This window comes from Natator depressus, chromosome 7 (assembly GCF_965152275.1).
Source record: "Natator depressus isolate rNatDep1 chromosome 7, rNatDep2.hap1, whole genome shotgun sequence".
Taxonomy (NCBI): Eukaryota; Metazoa; Chordata; order Testudines; family Cheloniidae; genus Natator; species Natator depressus.
In genome coordinates this window covers 71,942,273-71,959,396 of record NC_134240.1, presented here as the reverse complement: position 1 = coordinate 71,959,396, position 17,124 = coordinate 71,942,273, and the positions used below count along the sequence as shown (strand labels likewise).

The window sequence follows — 17,124 nt, the reverse complement described above, 5'->3', positions numbered from 1 at the left end:
AATTATGTAGATTTTAACACAATTGCCCCTTCTTAGTCACAAGTTAACTTATACTACCCTCATGTGGGCAAAATATTTATATAAAAAAATTGTTTGCAGCTGAAATGCCAGTTTTGATTTAGCTACATGACTTTTGAAAAAAATTTGAGACTATCCATATTTGTTTTCTTAATCAAGCTCCACATGTAAAGAGATGTATTTTGTTTCCCTGTATTCATCATGAAGTGACATACATGGACAAATGACAGTCAAATAGTATTCATTTAAGAGATGATCTTTTGTCATTTTTCTGAAATGCTCTTCTTGAAATATTGGATTTATGTAATACTGTCTACTTTGAAAGCAAAAATACTTATCTGAATGTTTTGTTGTATGGTTGGTTGTGTTTCGAGACTGTTTTATTGCTGTAACAGTAATAGACTGATATCATTTCATCTAAATACAGGAAACTCTGACCATGTAATTTTTAATTTTTGCAGTGACTGTTGTACAAAACCTTTTTTCTTTCTGTGATCAAATGCTTTAAGCAAGTTAAAGCACTCACTAGGTGTGCTGTATGAAGCTGAAAGCAATGTTGTGTTCACTTCTTAATTTGAATATCTTCTGTATTCTTGCTAAAATAAAATGTATAGTTTTTAAGTTCCGTGTCCTGACTTCAGTGGGACTACTTATGTATATAAAGGTATGTAAGCCTGTGCAGGGTCAAGGCTTTAGTTCTCTTTCTCAGTATATGTTGGTATACCTGTTGCTCAGATCAAAAATGTGTGAAAAATCTAGGAGACAATGTGATGTGGCCAAATTATGATGATGCACATTTACCAAAACAGCAATGACATCTGAATGAAATTTATTTATATTTAAATAGTTTCTCATTTTCTTTTTTTATTGTCTATGAATGCAAGCTTAATAAAATCGGGTGAATGGCATTCTGTTACATTAACTAATATTTGTTCTGGTTTAGTTTGCACAATTTTAATTGCATTTTCCGTTTGGATTTCTATTAAATTTGGAGATATGCCTGTATTTTTTTCACATTCACATCTACTGAGTCATTTGACATTAGGAAACCAGCAAAAAAACTGGTTGTTAAGCATGTTGTAGAGATGATAGTTTATGTACTGGCTGGTCATAGTATTCCTTACTAGTTTATGCTAGGAGGAATTATTGTCAGTTATGCTAGCAAGGAGCATGGATGTCAGCTCACCTATTATCCCAGCTAGTGAGAGATACTGCCCTTAATGGCAGCCAATAATAGAGTTAAAAGAAGGAAAATCATGGGTCAAGATGAATAGAAGTTGTATAGTAAATGAGGATTATTACTCAAATTAGAAAATGTGTGATGTCTGTAGCACAATAGGTTATGCATAAATATCTCATGGCACTGGGAAAACATTTTGCTTAATTTCAGTACTGTAATATTTTGGCAGAAATTCTATAGCAATTATTTAATTGGAATCCCTGAATAATAGTCATATGGGCATGCCGGAATGAAGAGAGAGTGGCGTTCCCAACTAACAGAATTATGCAGGACACAGTATAAAGCAGCTACGCTGTAATTTCTTCATTAGTAGTAACTTTAGATATGAAACAATCAGATCTGTCGTAATTAAATTATTTTTTAAGAAACTGTTGTAAATGGGGGGAAACAACCTCTTCATTTGTGAAATGCTTTCTTGGGTGGAACAAAATCCCATTCATTAATTGCTGTTAAAATATGCAAGATACTGTTGGGTACCTCCCTCCAGTTATTTAAAAATAAGAAATCTTCAGACTTTTCCATTGATTATAAACTCTGCTGTTTCAGGAATCAGAATTGTCAGACACTTATTCTTCTGCATGAGCAGAAATGCTACTGCAGTACCTGGAAGTGAATGTGTGTTGTTCGTGACTCTTAAAAGTGAGCTACCAGTGTTTATAAACATCCCACAAATAAGACTTCAACGTTCTTTTCATTTCCTGTCTTGTGGCTGACAATATAATATGAAGAGAGACAAGGTGGGTGAAGTAATATATTTTATTGGACCAACTTCTGCCTGTGAAAGAGACAAGCTACACAGAGATCTGAAGAAGCTTCACTCTTTGACCAACAGACGTTGGTTCAATAAAAGACATTACCTCATCCATCTTGTTTCTTTAATATCCTGAGACCAACACTGCTACAACACACTGCAAATGCAATATGTAAACAGATACACACTGAATCTATCATTTTAAATGTTATAGGAGTTTGCATTGACAAAGTATTAATATGTCTGTCAGTCACTTGGCTCTTAAAAACCTAAACCTATACTAATATTAAGAGTATTAAATTGAAGTAGCAAAACCAGTTCTAATCCGAATTATTCGGATTAGGTCATGTTAACAAACGGAGATTCATTCTGAGCAGGTATAAATTGGCATAGATCCCATTGACTTCATTGGACCAAAGTTTATTTACACCAGGTGAGAATCTGGCCCATAGATTTTAGTTTCTTCAGATTTTTAAATTATAGTGATGATATATTGAGGTTCATTTATTGATACCAGAAAGCAGTGGTTCTCAGCCATGTACCCCTGTAGGTACGCAGAGGTCTTCCAGAGGGTACATCAACTCATCTAGATATTTGCTTAGTTTTACAACAGGCTACATAAAAAGCACTAGCAAAGTCAGTACAAACTAAAATTTCATACATACAATGCCTTGTTTATACAGCTCTGTATACTATACACTGAAATGTAGGTACAATATTTATATTCCAGTTGATTGATTTTATAATTGTATGGTAAAAATGAGAAAGTAAGCAATTTTTCAGTAATAGTATCCTGTGACACTTCCGTATTTTTATGTCTGATTTTTGTAAGCAAGTAGTTTTTAGTGAGGTGTAGCTTAGGGGTACACAAGACAAATCAGACTCCTGAAATGGGTACAGTAGTCTGGAACGGTTGAGAGCCACTGCCATAAAGTGGCAATCCACTTAAAAATCTCTCTTGCCTGAATATTTTTATCTGTTACTGTTATTTCGTACATTTGACAGCACTTAAGTGAAGTTAGCGTCACTGTTTTAGTACGGTGTGTCTTTTCTTGTTTATCCACATTTTTCCAAGAGAGACAGTCCTCTAGCTGAGGCCTTACTAGTATTGAGTAGAACAGGACAGTTACTTCCCATTTCTTGCATATCACACCTAGAAAGATATTAGCCTTTTTCACAACTTCATGACGCTTGGCTCGTGTTCAATCTATGATGCACTATAACCCCCAGATTCTTTTCTGCAGTACTAGTGCCTAGACAGTCATTCCCCATTTTGTAGCTGTGCGTTTGATTTTTTTCCTTCCTACATGTAGTACTTTGTACTGGATTGAATTTCATTTTGTTGACTTCAGGACAATTCTCCGATTTGTCAAGGTCCTTTGAATTGCAGTCCCTCCCAGCTTGGTGTTAACCACAAATTTTATAAGCATGCTCTTTAAGTATGCCATTATCCAACTCCATTAATAAAAATATTGAATAGTACTGGATCCAGGACAGACCCCATCCTTTCAGCTGGATAGCTAACCGTTGATAACTGTACTCTGAATACGTTTTTTCAGCCAGATTTGCACTCGTCTTGTAGTAATTTAATCTAAACCACGTTTCCCTAGTTGGCTTATGAGAATGTCTTGTGGGACTGTCTAAAGCCATAATAAAATCAAAGTATATCACATCTGCTGCTTCCTCCCGTCCAGTAGGCTTGTAACCCAGTCAAAGATGGAAATTAGGTTGATTTGGCATGATTTGTTCTTGACAAATCCATGTTTGCTTTTCATGATAATGCTATCAATTCTCTAGGTGCTTACAAATTGATTGTTTAATAATATATTCCAGTATCTTTCCAGGTGTCAGAGTTAGGCTGACTGATCTATAATTTCTTGGGTCCTCCTTTTCCCTGTTTTTAAATAGAAATACTATGCTTGCCCTTCACCCTTCCGTCATGAGTTCTCAAAGATAATCACTGATGGTTCTGAGATAGCTTCAGCTCATTCCTTAAGTACTCTAGGGTGAATTTTGTCCGGCCCTGGTAACTTGAGTATATGTAACATACCTAAATATTCTTTAACTTGTTCTTTCCCCATTTAGCTTGTCTTCCTTCCCCGTGGTTTTTAATATTAATGGTGTTAAATGTCTGGTCATAGTTAACCTTTGGGGCGAAGACTGAAGCAAAATAGGCATTCAGTATCTCAGCCTTCTTGTCCTTTATTAGGTCTCCTTACCCACTAAGTGATGGAGCTACACTTTGCTTTGTCTTTCTCTTGCTTCTAATGTTTTTACAGAACCTCTCCTTATTCCCTTTTACGTCCTTGCAAGGTGTAGCTAGTTTTGTGCCTTAGCTTTTTTGATTTTGTCCCTACTTGCTTGTGCTCACTTTTAGCAATTTGTCCATGTTTCCACTTCTTGTACAGTTTCTTCTGGGTTTTTAGGTCATCAAAATGCTCCTCGTGCAGCCTTATTGATTTTCATACATCCTATCTTTCCTTAGGATTGGCAAGTTTGTTCTTGTGCCTTCGATATTGTCTCTTTGAGACACTACCAACACTCTTGAACTCTCTTCCCTTAGATTTTCTTCCCATGGGACCTTACTTACCAAGTTCGTCTGCTTCTTTGAAATCTGTTGTCCTTGTTCTGTTGCTCTCATTCCTTCCTTTCCTTAAAACTCAAGTTGCCTTCCACCTTTTGGTTTGCAACTAATTCTCCCGGTTAGTCAAATTAAGTCTATAATGGCTGTCACCTGGGTTATTTGCTGGAGGAAAAACAAAGAATACTTGAAAACTTTGTGTAATAGTGAACTTCTTGGTTTGTTGAGTTTAAGTTGTGGCCAGACCAACATTCATGAATCCATTTCGTGTCGTAACAGATTAGAAGATAGAAAATCAGTTGTTGGGTTGTATGTCATTATCAAAATCAGATATTTTCTGGAGAAATTCCATCTTTGACTAACCATATATTGATATTAATTTTGACTGAGGCAGTGCACTTTATCAGGGACCTATAAAAGAAAAGAAAAAACTGGATTATGTTGTTTTTGGCACCATTTTCAGTGATGTCTCCCTCCCTCATTTACTTTCGATTTTTATGTGCAATTATGAAATGACTAATTCAGGCTTAAATCTTCTAAACACACATTTTATACATGTATTAAAAAGTGAGTATGTGCGCGTGTGTATCACTCCCCACCAGTGGGGTCTGATGAACACAGAAAATAATACACGGCCATGGGACGATGTTCTTTTCTATCTCTCCTGTGGCACATGCACGGACTGTGCAGTGAAAGTCTAAAAGAAGGCAAGCCACGGTGATTTTGAATGGGTTGTGGCACTACTGGATTCACTGCCCATGCCACAGGCTGTATGCTGCACTCTAACTGCGCCACATAGACCCTGCTGGACTGTGGTAACGTACTCTAGGTACTTAGAGTGCATCAAGAGTCCACACAGTGCAGTTAGAGCTTAATATACAGCTTGTGGCTTGGGCAGTGAATCCAATGCCCCAAACCCTGCTGACAGTGGCTTGTGGCTTGCCTTCCATCAACCCCCCAGTGCACAGTCTGAAGGGGAGGAGAAGCTGTGTGGGGAGAAGGGGCAGGAGGAGGAGAGAGTGAATGTGACAGAGGAGGGAGAAGAGGCAGAGGATCATCCTAGGAAGAAGGTCCAGGCCCGAGGCAGCACAGGAGGGCAGATTTCCGAGGTCTGACTCTCCTCTTTTCCCTGTTTGCGAGTCAGGGGCACATTGAGGGAGAGAGGGGTCCAGGGATCCCAGGATTTGCCAGTTGGCTATAAAGCGGTAGGGGAGGGGACAGCGGTGGAGAGATCTCGGTTTCTCTGGGGGGAGTGGAGGGTAGTAGAGAGAGGCTCAGGAAACCTCCATAATTCCTCCCTTATTTTTTTTTTCCATTAACATCCCTGAAAGTCTTACCGCAAGGTTGGCATCTTTGCCTTTAGATGTAAAATTTTTTTTTTTTTTTTTAAATAGAGAACATGAAATATTTAGGTTATGTCTGCCTAATTTTTCTGGGGCTTTTTGTAGGGATCAAACATGGCCAACTCATGTATTTTTAAAGGTATTGAACTGTGTCTACACTAGATGCAAGGTTGTGTTTAAGGTTACATTAACACTTTCTCAAGCATACCCTATTTTCCTAATCTGGAAAAGTACTCTGTAGACAAATGGAGAACAGGTAGTCTTGACACCTATTTTAAATCAGACATGATGTATACTTAGAATGGTTTTGAAAATTTCATAAGGATAATATCTCACTTCCATGAAAACAGCACCCCAAAATTAGAAACTGGTACTGAACTTCCAATGTTATAATTTTCCATGCTGGGCAAGTTCAGAGAAAAAATAATTATGCAGTAAGTGAACTTGCTCAAAGTGTCACCCACCTGCCTCAGTGAGTGGGGAAACTTGATGAGGCTAATGGCAAAGAGAGAGAAGTCCAGAAGTGAGGGAGGGGGACACTCTGTGAGGGGCACCATTGTAGCTGCTGCTCCTCTCCTCTGGGAGGCTCTGTCACAAGTTGGAAGGGAGGAGTGCTGACTGGTCAACATCCCCCAGCTCCTGGAGCACGGGCCATGTGGTGTGGAACCACTGTTGGGTCTGTTCCAGCAGTGAGAACTACATAGGAGACATCTGAAGCCCCGTTGACACCAATGGATCACTAAAATGACTGTTTTCTCAATTGTAGTTTATTTAAGATACTTATTTAAAGTGGAATACTAGTAGATGTGGTGTGGCATGTTTTTACAAAATATGGTAATTTTTATGACACTTGACTTCAGCAATCTCCTGTGAAATTTTTCCTGAGAAGTGGACTGAGACCACATTTTTTGTGTGCAAATTACAGCACCGTTGGGATAGCAGAGTGCAGGATAGTAAGACCGTATTGTGCGTATTATACCTTGCAAACCTCCATAAAGAAATAACACTTTAAAAAATAATTAAACAGTACGTACCAGGTTATCCTACTTACTAGAACTTGAGAAGAAGTCATGACTCTTTTTACCCTTCTGCATTAAATAGAAACTTAGCTGACTCGTTCATTTAAGTATTTTATAAAGAGTTGAAATTTCTAGACTTCTCCTTCTTTCTCCTGAAAATTTAACAACACAGAAAGTGACAAGATTCATATTTAATACTGCTATATTGATGTTTCATAATTACAAAGTTGCTTTCTTACGGATTACCAGACATACTAATGTTTAATTTAAAAATGAATTATTTCAAAGAATGAATATTTTTGTTTTTATATTGCTTAAAACTTACACTAAAGATAGTAATTAAAGTGTTTTATAGTTTTTCAGAATGTTTGCATAGTGTATTATGTAAAGATATACACCAACATTTCTCAGAGTAGCAGCCATGTTAGTCTGTATCCGCAAAAAGAAAAGGAGGACTTGTGGCACCTTAGAGACTAACAAATTTATTTGAGCAGAAGCTTTCATGAGCTACAGCTCACTTCATCGAATGCATTCAGTGGAAAATACAGTGGGGAGATTTATATACACAGAGAACATGAAACAATGGGTGTTACCATACCCACTGTAATGAGAGTGATCAGGTAAGGTGAGCTGTTACCAGCAGGAGAGCCTCCTGGGGTGGAGCGGGGGGTGGGGACCTTTTGTAGTGATAATCAAGGTGGGCCATTTCCAGCAGTTGACAAGAACATCTGAGGAACAGTGGGGGGTAGGTGGGGAATAAACATGGGGAAATAGTTTTACTTTGTGTAATGACCCATCCACTCCCAGTCTTTATTCAAGCCTAAGTTAATTGTATCCAGTTTGCAAATTAATTCCAATTCAGCAGTCTTTCGTTGGAGTCTCTCGTTGGAGATTTTTTGTTGAAGAATTGCCACTTTTAGGTCTGTAATCGAGTGACCAAAGAGATTGAAGTGTTCTCCAACTGGTTTTTGAATGTTATAATTCTTGACATCTGATTTGTGTCCATTTATTCTTTTACGAAGACACTGGTTTGGTCAGTGTACGTGGCAGAGAGGCATTGCTGGCACATGATGACATATATCACCTTGGTAGATGTGCAGGTGAACATATAGTGTGACTCTAATAGTGTGGCTGATGTGATTAGGCCCTGTGATGGTGTCCCCTGAATAGATATGTGGACACAGTTGGCAACAGGCTTTGTTGCCAGGATAGGTTCCTGAGTTAGTGGTTCTGTTGTGTGGTGTGTGGTTGCTGGTAAGTATTTGCTTCAGGTTGGGGGGCTGTCTGTAAGCAAGGACTGGCCTGTCTCCCAAGATCCGTGAGAGTGATGGGTCGTCCTTCAGGATAGGTTGTAGATCCTTGATGATGCATTGCAGAGGTTTTAGTTGGGGGCTGAAGGTGACGGCTAGTGGCGTTCTGTTATTTTCTTTGTTGGGCCTGTCCTGTAGTAGGTAACTTCTGGGTACTCTTCTGGCTCTGTCAAACTGTTTCTTCACTTCAGCAGGTGGGTATTGTAGTTGTAAGAATGCTTGATAGAGATCTTGTAGGTATTTGTCTCTGTCTGAGGGGTTGGAGCAAATGCGGTTGTATTGTAGAGCTTGGCTGTAGACAATGGATCATGTGGTGTGGTCTGGATGAAAGCTGGAGGCATGTAGGTAGGCATAGCGGTCAGTAGGTTTCCGATATAGGGTGGTGTTTATGTGACCATCGCTTATTAGCACCGTAGTGTCCAGGAAGTGGACCTCTTGTGTGGACTGGTCCAGGCTGAGGTTGATGGTGGGATGGAAATTGAGTACCTCTCCAACGCATCATCAAGGATCTACAACCTATCCTGAAGGACGACCCATCACTCTCACAGATCTTGGGAGACAGGCCAGCCTTGCTTACAGACAGCGCCCCAACCTGAAGCAAATACTCACCAGCAACCACACAACCCCCCGCTGTTCCTCAGACGTTCTTGTCAACTGCTGGAAATGGCCCACCTTGATTATCACTACAAAAGGTTCCCCCCACCTCCGCTCTCCTGCTGGTAATAGCTCACCTTACCTGATCACTCTCGTTACAGCGTGTATGGTAACACCCATTGTTTCATGTTCTCTGTGTATACAAATCTCCCCACTGTATTTTCCACTGAATGCATCCGATGAAGTGAGCTGTAGCTCATGAAAGCTTCTGCTCAAATAAATTTGTTAGTCTCTAAGGTGCCACAAGTCCTCCTTTTCTTTTTACCAACATTTCTGTTGTTACTTTTTAAATATGGAAGTGTGTCCTGTGAAGCCTTATTAATAATAGCAAAAATATCATTGAATAGTATGTTGCAGTTAGGGACTTCCCCAGTGTTTAATGGCTTTGTGGCTCATTAGCCACAAATATATTCTTCCTCTGCAGGAATTCTGTCAGTTTCTTGTGATGAAGCCTCTTTGTTACTTCATAAGAAGTCACAGATGTGTGAAAAGTAGGCCACAGGTCGAAGGCTGCATGCCCCCTACCCCTACAAATTGAAAGTGACAGACACCTCCCTGCTCTGCCACTAATTTGCCTCCATGTTAAATGCCTCTGAAGCACTAATTAAAATGAAAACTTCTTGAGTCCTACCAACAGACTGATTGAGTTATTTATGGTGGAAGTGGTCACCAACAGTAATTGCAGCACATCTTTGAACAAATAGAAATTTTTGCACTCAAGAATAGCGCCAGGCTGACAGGGGTCATGGAGTTCAAGCCCACTGAAACAAGAGGCCAAAGAAAGGCAAAATCAGTGTTCTGTTCATCTTAATACAAAATCTCCTTTGTCTTGGTTAACTGCTTAGGTGTCCGAGTTGCTTTTTAGTCCTTTGAGACCTAATTATGCTTTCTTTAATTAATCACCGTAAAAACTTCATTAGGGAAGAATGTGACTACTACTGTTGAATTTTAATTTAACCATAATACTTGTCTACTGTGGTCCTGAAAAGGTGACTTTTAAATTTGACAGTCTTGCCTATTTCTTTTCAATGAATGAACAGATTATAATTTTTAAAAACTTTTTAGCCAAGTGCACATCCATGATTTTTCAGTGGAGGCTTACTGTCCGCACAAAACTGCTCATGGGAAGCCAGGAAGATACTAATGTTCTAAGATGGGGTTAGAGAGCATATTAATAATTGATTTCACTGGTGTTGCATGCTGGAATGCAGCATCTTTTTCAAAAAGAGGGCACAGATACTATACTTCATTAGATGTTTCTTAGAGCCTGAATGTAAAATTAAACTCACTAAATATATTTTTAAGATTAACTTTTTAAGTAGTCTTGTACAGTACGCCTAACTTGTTATAGTAGTAAAAATAAATGATTAAGTTGACTTCCTTGCCATGAAATTATATTTTTCATTGACATGCTGGCCGCTCTTTATGCTTTTTCTCAAGTGTGATGGCAGAATGCACTGTGATTTTGTTGCAGTAGAGACCTGGAAATTATAGATAAAAGTTCTTGCTCACTGTTTAGTAGTATAATAGGAATAAATTATAATAGGTGTCAATATAACAATTTTTAAACAGAATTTACACACTAATGTATTCAACAGCATGATACCAATATGTGAGCCTGAATTACAGTCATCTGTTGTGGGCTAATAATCTTGATATGCATTTGAACCACATGTTGTATTCCCAAGTATTTTGTTATGTAGCTTGAATAGTAAATCTTATGATAATTAAAACTAGCATTTATGTTGGGGCTAATCTTAATGAATGTATTCAGTAGGCTAGTTGTATTCTGTCCACTGAAAACATTTTCTGCCTTTTTTTTTTCATCTTTCAGAAGGCTTGGAGGAATTTTAAACATTTGCTTAACACCTTAATTTCACTTTCTTTCAGGAGACAAGTTGGAATATTTATTAAATCATCACTACTGTCAGCCACCAAATCTCATTAGGCTTCACTGAACAAACCAAGTTTAAAATTTGTCAAGCAGCAGGGCCAGTTGCTAAGGGTGACAGTGCACGGGAAGGATTAAAAGTGAACAATGACTCAACTGAAACTATACGTCAGATTACTAGGAGCCTATCTGTTCATCAGTCTTCATATTCAAGGTAAATTCATATTTGTTTAAATAATCTCATTGTTTTTTAATAATCTTTCATTTTGAGTGGCTGTAAATTCCAGTGGTTTTATGATATGGGTCCTGTTCAAATATCTGAATGTACAGTACTGTTCTTTTACGAGAGTAAAGATTATGTGGCTAATCAGTTGCACATCTGTGTTAGAAGATTGTGAGGGAGTAAATTTAGTGACGAGTGTTTAAATTGATTTAAATGTTAGATCTTTTCTATCTCTCTTTCTCAGTGTGCATGAGTGAGTCTCACTAATTGTGACTGGTATCATGTCTGCATAAAAGGGATGATTTTATTTATATTTCCTTACGCAAATGTGGATAACTTGTGTTTTGTTTTTGGATCTGATATCATGGGCATGTATAGATGTTACTATGGACAAGTGATCAGTCAGCCTAAAACTGTCCAAAGAAGTACCCAGAATTGCTGATGACTATCGAGGGTACAAATTATGAAAGTGTGAAAATCATGTTCTGAACATATGCAGTAGTTTTTTGCTACGTTAATTACATATGTGCATCACTACTTACCCTGAAATCTCCAAATTAGCACTTCTAAGTGTTTTGGGAAACTAGGGTGTGTTGGTAAATAGGATCTTCCTGTTGCTTTCCTTGTGGAAAAAGCTTCCTAGCCTAAGGGAACATGTAAATGACTGGGAACCAGGAGGGCTGCTTGTACTCTATTCGCAGCACTTCACAACCCTTACTTTGAGTGGTCTGTTACTGCAGCCTTGATGGCTGAAGTCTGGAAGTTGCAGTTTAGCATAGAAATATTTATTGAGTGGTAGTTCATGGCCTTGTTGAAGCAGGGGAACTGCTTTTCATTTGCGCAAGCTGTAAGCCTTTGGAAATTAAGTACTGTGCATGTACATCAGTGTTTCTGTTATGTTTCAGAGCACACGTAAGAGAAGATGTGCTATATGTCCATCCACTAATGGGCAAGGAGAAATCTTCTATTGAGAGGAGGAGACCTATACCATCAGTTTCTTCAAAGTTTGAGCTTTCATTCAAAACCAAAAACCTGGAAAATTGTAGTTTTATGAAAAAAGAAAAGGAGTACTTGTGGCACCTTAGAGACTAACAAATTTATTTGAGCATAAGCTTTCGTGAGCTACAGCTCACTTCATCGGATGCATTCAGTGGAAAATGCAGGTTGCAGAGGAGTTCACAAACATACACAAGGCATACCCGAGTAGAGTTCTTTCGTAAGTCTACAGACTGCTCCAGTACCGCTGCATTGATTATAGCTTTGCCAAACAGCTGTGCAGTTAACAGGACTCTAGACAGTTTGACTGCTATTATTTAGTGCATGTATGTAAACAGGTTAGCAGCTTCTTGCCAGACACACATCAATCACTGCTTGATGTCATATGATGTCAGTTTTATTTTTAGATGTCACTTGAGCTGCTTATTCTTCATGAGTAAGAGCCCTCCGAAGATGGAATTAGATGTAAAGGGAAAATTATTTATTTTGTAGTTCTCCAGGTGGTGGGTCTTCTCTGTAACTTGAAGTCTTCAAATCATGATTTGAGGACTTCAGTAACTGAGCCAGAGGTTAGGGGGTCTATTACAGGAGTGGGAGGGTGAGGTTCTGTGGCCTGCAATGTGCAGAAAGTCAGACTAGATGACTGGTGCCTGTGCCCTGGATGCCCCTGTGACGTCGGACCTGAGGGCATCAAGGGCAGAGAGGTCTCTGCTGTCCCTCAGTTTCTTCTGAATTCCTTTGGTGGTGAGACAGCTCCCCTGTCTGATTCTCTGCACACATTATGACTTTGCTACTCTTTTATATAGTTAGGTTAATATAGGTTTTTCAGGGTTTTTTTAATAGTGGTAGGCGTGACACGCACCCCAAGTTCTTCGCAGTTATATTGTTGTGATCTGATTAAGATATAATTATGATGTATTTTATGCAAGATAAGTCATGCAGGGTGTCGTTGGAGAGGTTGTGATTTGCTGAATGTGATTGTCCTATTTGTATGTGTGTATCTTCTTTGTATCTGAGGTTATGAATATTGACTGTGTATCTGTATTTCAGGTATAGTTGCACCTGGGTGGTGCCCACTGGACAGGATGCTTTCAATCTGGATGGTGGGTGGGGAAGGGCAGTTCCCTTCAGGGCAGTGGGCCATTGAGAAAAAACAGAGGGCCTTGGGGGGAGGCTTGTCTCCTACCTGGCGAGCCTTCCTGAGAGCACTACAGAAAGCCTCCAAGTGATGGCTGCTGTGACTCTGCAGGAACATGTGATGAGACCACATTTCTCTGGTCTCCCATATTGGGATGTCAGTGTTTTTCCATGGACCAGTCTGGGAACCAAGTTTTGGGAACAAAGGGTTCCCGCCATATACAAAGGCTGTATGGGGCAGGGAGTGACATCATCTGGTGTTCTTCACTCCCCACCCAGGAAGACTCCTGGAAACACCTGAGCAGCAAAGACTGAACTGGGGGAAGTGCTGAACCCAGGCTAAAGGGATTTCTAAAGGGATTTTTAGCCTGTGAATAAAACAGCTGGCTTTACAGTTTGGAACCCCCAAGTGCAGCTTGCCCCTTAAGAATCTGCAGCCTGCTTGTATAATCTTTTAGGTTGAGAATCTGATATTCATATTCAATCTATTTAGTTTATTAAGTTTAGTTTGCATTTTTGTTTATTTGCTGGGTAATCTGCTTTGATCTGTTTGCTATCACTTACAATCACTTAAAATCTGTCCTTTGTGGTTAATAAACTTGTTTTTGCTTTATCTAAACAAGTGAGCTGAAGCCCAACAGTCTCCGAGGAGAGACTTCAACAAGAGTAAAGGGTCTCCTGTGAGATCTTTACCCTCTGTATTGACAGCGCAGAAGGCAGGCGTCTCAGGCTGTCACAACGCCTCAGCCGCAGCTTCCGCAGAGGCAGGAACCTGACCTCCTGTGCCGGGAAGGCTTCTGCGGCACCGAGCGCTTGAGTATTAAAAATAGCCACGGTGCGGACTGCATACTCTGCTCTGCTGCCGACAAGAACTTTGGCACCAACCCCCTCCAGGCTAAAAATAGCTGTGGTGCTGACTGCGTGCTCTGCCTCAGTGGCTGGGAAGAACGTTGGCATCAAACCTGCCTCCCGCCCCAGCACCAGCAGTGGACCCCCTGCAGGGCTCCTCCACACGCCCTGAGGCACCAGTGAGGCTTTCAATTGACAATGCGCTAGAGCACAGTTCAAGCTAAGCACAGCCCAGGGAGCAGGAGCAACAGTTTCTCACTCAAGATGACCTCAGTACCACCTGAGCCTAACTCCCTGCTCCTGGATACACGGGGCTCATTTTTTGAAGAGCCGCTCTCCGCACCTGAACTGGCTACCTTTACTGATAGCGAACCTGATGTACAGCAGAAGGCAGAGTTCTCCCCACCTGCTTCTCCTCCTCCACCGGAACCTTTTCCGCCTCAGGTCACAGCTCACAACCACCAGTCTTAGTTTCCCTACTTTACCCCTCCGTAGATGGCACTGGGTTCTCCTACCCTATGCCTTGGCCTCAGTGGTACCCTTGGCCACATCCTCCTACCACTCACCCTCAGACCTCTTCTACCGAACCACTACCTCCTTCTGTGCCTCGATCTCCAGCTCCATCCACTTCTAGGGTGCCTGAACCCCTCCTGAGAACATGAGCTGTGGACCATATCCTAACTCACCGACCCTTGGCTCTCCATCAGCTCCAGACGGAGCCCTCTTCCCTCTGCCTCCACAGAACATGGACGACTGTAAACAATTTCAAGAACTTTTCAAGAGGGTGACACTCAGTCAAGACATCCCCTTAGAAGAGGTTCAGGAAACACAACACAGGCTCCTCAGAATCCTTCAACCCTCTGTGCCCTCAAAGATCACGCTCCCCATAAATGAGGCACTCTTGGAGCCAGCTGACACACTCTGGCAAACTCCAGCTTCTTTATTTCCAACTTGCAAAAGGCTGAATGTAAATACTATGTTCCTGCTAAGGATGCTGATTTCCTATTTTCTCATCCACAACTGAACTCTCTTGTCATAGATGTAGTTGCACGTCAGACGCAATATCGGCCCACTCTGCAATACAAGGACCTTAAACGCCTTGACGTCTTCGGTCGCAAGGTTTACACGTCCTCCACTCTACAATAAACTTTTCGAATTTGCCTCCTACATTCCAGAGGATATGAGAGCAGACTTTAAATCATTCCTGGTTGAGGGCCAATTAATTTCCAGAACGGCCCTACAAGCAGCTCTGCTACTGCAACTACTGTGGTTATGTGCAGATCTTCATGGCTCTCTGCATCTGGCATCCCTAAAGATCTGAAGACCAAAGTGGAGGACCTCCCCTTTTGATAAGGATAAACTTTTCTCCAAAAAACCTGATGAACTCCTCCACACCATGAAAGCAACACTGCGCACCCTGGGCATTCACCCATCTTTTCCCAGGAGACAACAGTACCAACCCTACCAAAGACCACAAACACAACAGCATTATCGGCCTCAACCCAAATCAGACGACATTACTAGGAGTCGCACTAGACCCCCTTAGCACAGACAAAATCAAGCTCAAGCAGCCACCTCCCACCCACTGGAGAATAAACAATTTTGAAATATTGGTCAAGGGTCTGCAGGACACCCCCTTGAATCCACCGCCTACTTTCCCGTTTGGCCATCGCCTCCAGAGTTTCCAACATGCCTGGCAGTGGATTACACAGGACCGCTGGGTCTTTGAAAGAGTTCAGTCCGGTTACTCTATCCCCTTTATATCCTACCCTTCCCCCTTTCCTGTCCCTTTTCAGGGACCCCTCTCACGAGCACTTACTTCGCGTAGAAGTGGCTCAGCTTCTACAACTAGGCGCAGTGGAAACTGCTGACACAACATCAAGGGAAAGGGTTCTACTCCTATTACTTTCTGATTCAGAAAAAGACCGGGGGATGGAGGCCTATACTGGACCTATGCCGACTGAACAAATTCATGAGGATACAAAAATTCAAGATGATCACACTGGGCACAGTAATTCCTGCACTGGATCAAGGGGACAGGTTCACAGCCCTGTACCTACAGAACGCTTATTTTCATATACCAATTCATCCAGCTCACAGACACTTCCTATGATTCACAATCGGTCACGACCATTTTCAATACAGAGTTCTTCTTTTCGGACTCTCCACAGCACTGAGAGTCTTTTCCAAGACTCTAGCCGTGGTCGTGGTTCACCTCCACAGACATGGAATCACACTTTTTCCCTGCCTGGACGATTGCCTCATCAAGGGCAACTTCTATGGCGAGACACTTCAAGCTACCCATTTTGCCATCTCCCTCTTTCCCTCTTTCACAGCCTAGGCCTCCAAATAAACTTCCAGAAATCCACCCTGACAGCTACACAACAGATCGAGTTAATTGGAGCTCATCTGGACTCAATCTGAAGCAGAGCCTCACTCCCAAATCACTGATTCCTCACTATCACAGCTGATATGCACGCTCTCTATTGGTCCCAGGACACAGGCAAGAATCTGCCTACAGCTCCTTGGTTACATGGCAGCCACCACCTTTGTGGTCCAGCATGCCAGGCTATACATAAGATGTCTTCAGGGCTGGCTCAACTCCAACTTCAAAGCCAACAGACACACCTTAGGGATTCTGCTAACTCCTCCTCCCAGTGTTCTAGCTTCCCTACACTGGTGGACAAGACCAGAAAATCTCTGCATGGGCGTTCCCTTCCAGCAACGATCCCCAACGCTCATGCTCACCACAGACTTCTAATCGGCTGGGGAATGCATCTAGGAGGACACAGGACACAAGGCCAGTGGTCCGCATCAGAGACACACCTACACATAAATCTCTTAGAGCTCAGAGCAGCGCGACGAGCATGCCTTCACTTTCTTCCCCTCATGAAGAACAAATCTTTTCAGGTCTTAACAGACAACATAGCATGTATATTTTACATCAACAGACCAGGGAGAGCCTGATCACATTCCCTATGCGTGGAAGCCATCTGACTATGGAATTGGTGCACACAACATCAAATACAAATCATTGCCTCATACCTACCTGGCTGCCACAATACTACTGCCGATACACTCAGCAGGCACTTCTTGACAGAACGCAAATGGG

The 17,124-nt window shown here is 41.2% G+C and overlaps 1 protein-coding gene across 1 annotated transcript in view; it reads left to right on the top strand.

Annotated features, from left to right (window-relative positions):
- Nucleotides 1-17,124, top strand: part of BMPR1A (bone morphogenetic protein receptor type 1A) — a 184,591-nt gene that overhangs the window by 82,224 nt on the left and 85,243 nt on the right. The window contains exon 3 of the mRNA XM_074958762.1: nucleotides 10,807-11,021. Within this exon, the coding sequence (XP_074814863.1) occupies nucleotides 10,955-11,021 (67 nt within the window). The 5' untranslated portion in view covers nucleotides 10,807-10,954. The remainder of the gene's footprint in view (nucleotides 1-10,806; nucleotides 11,022-17,124) is intronic.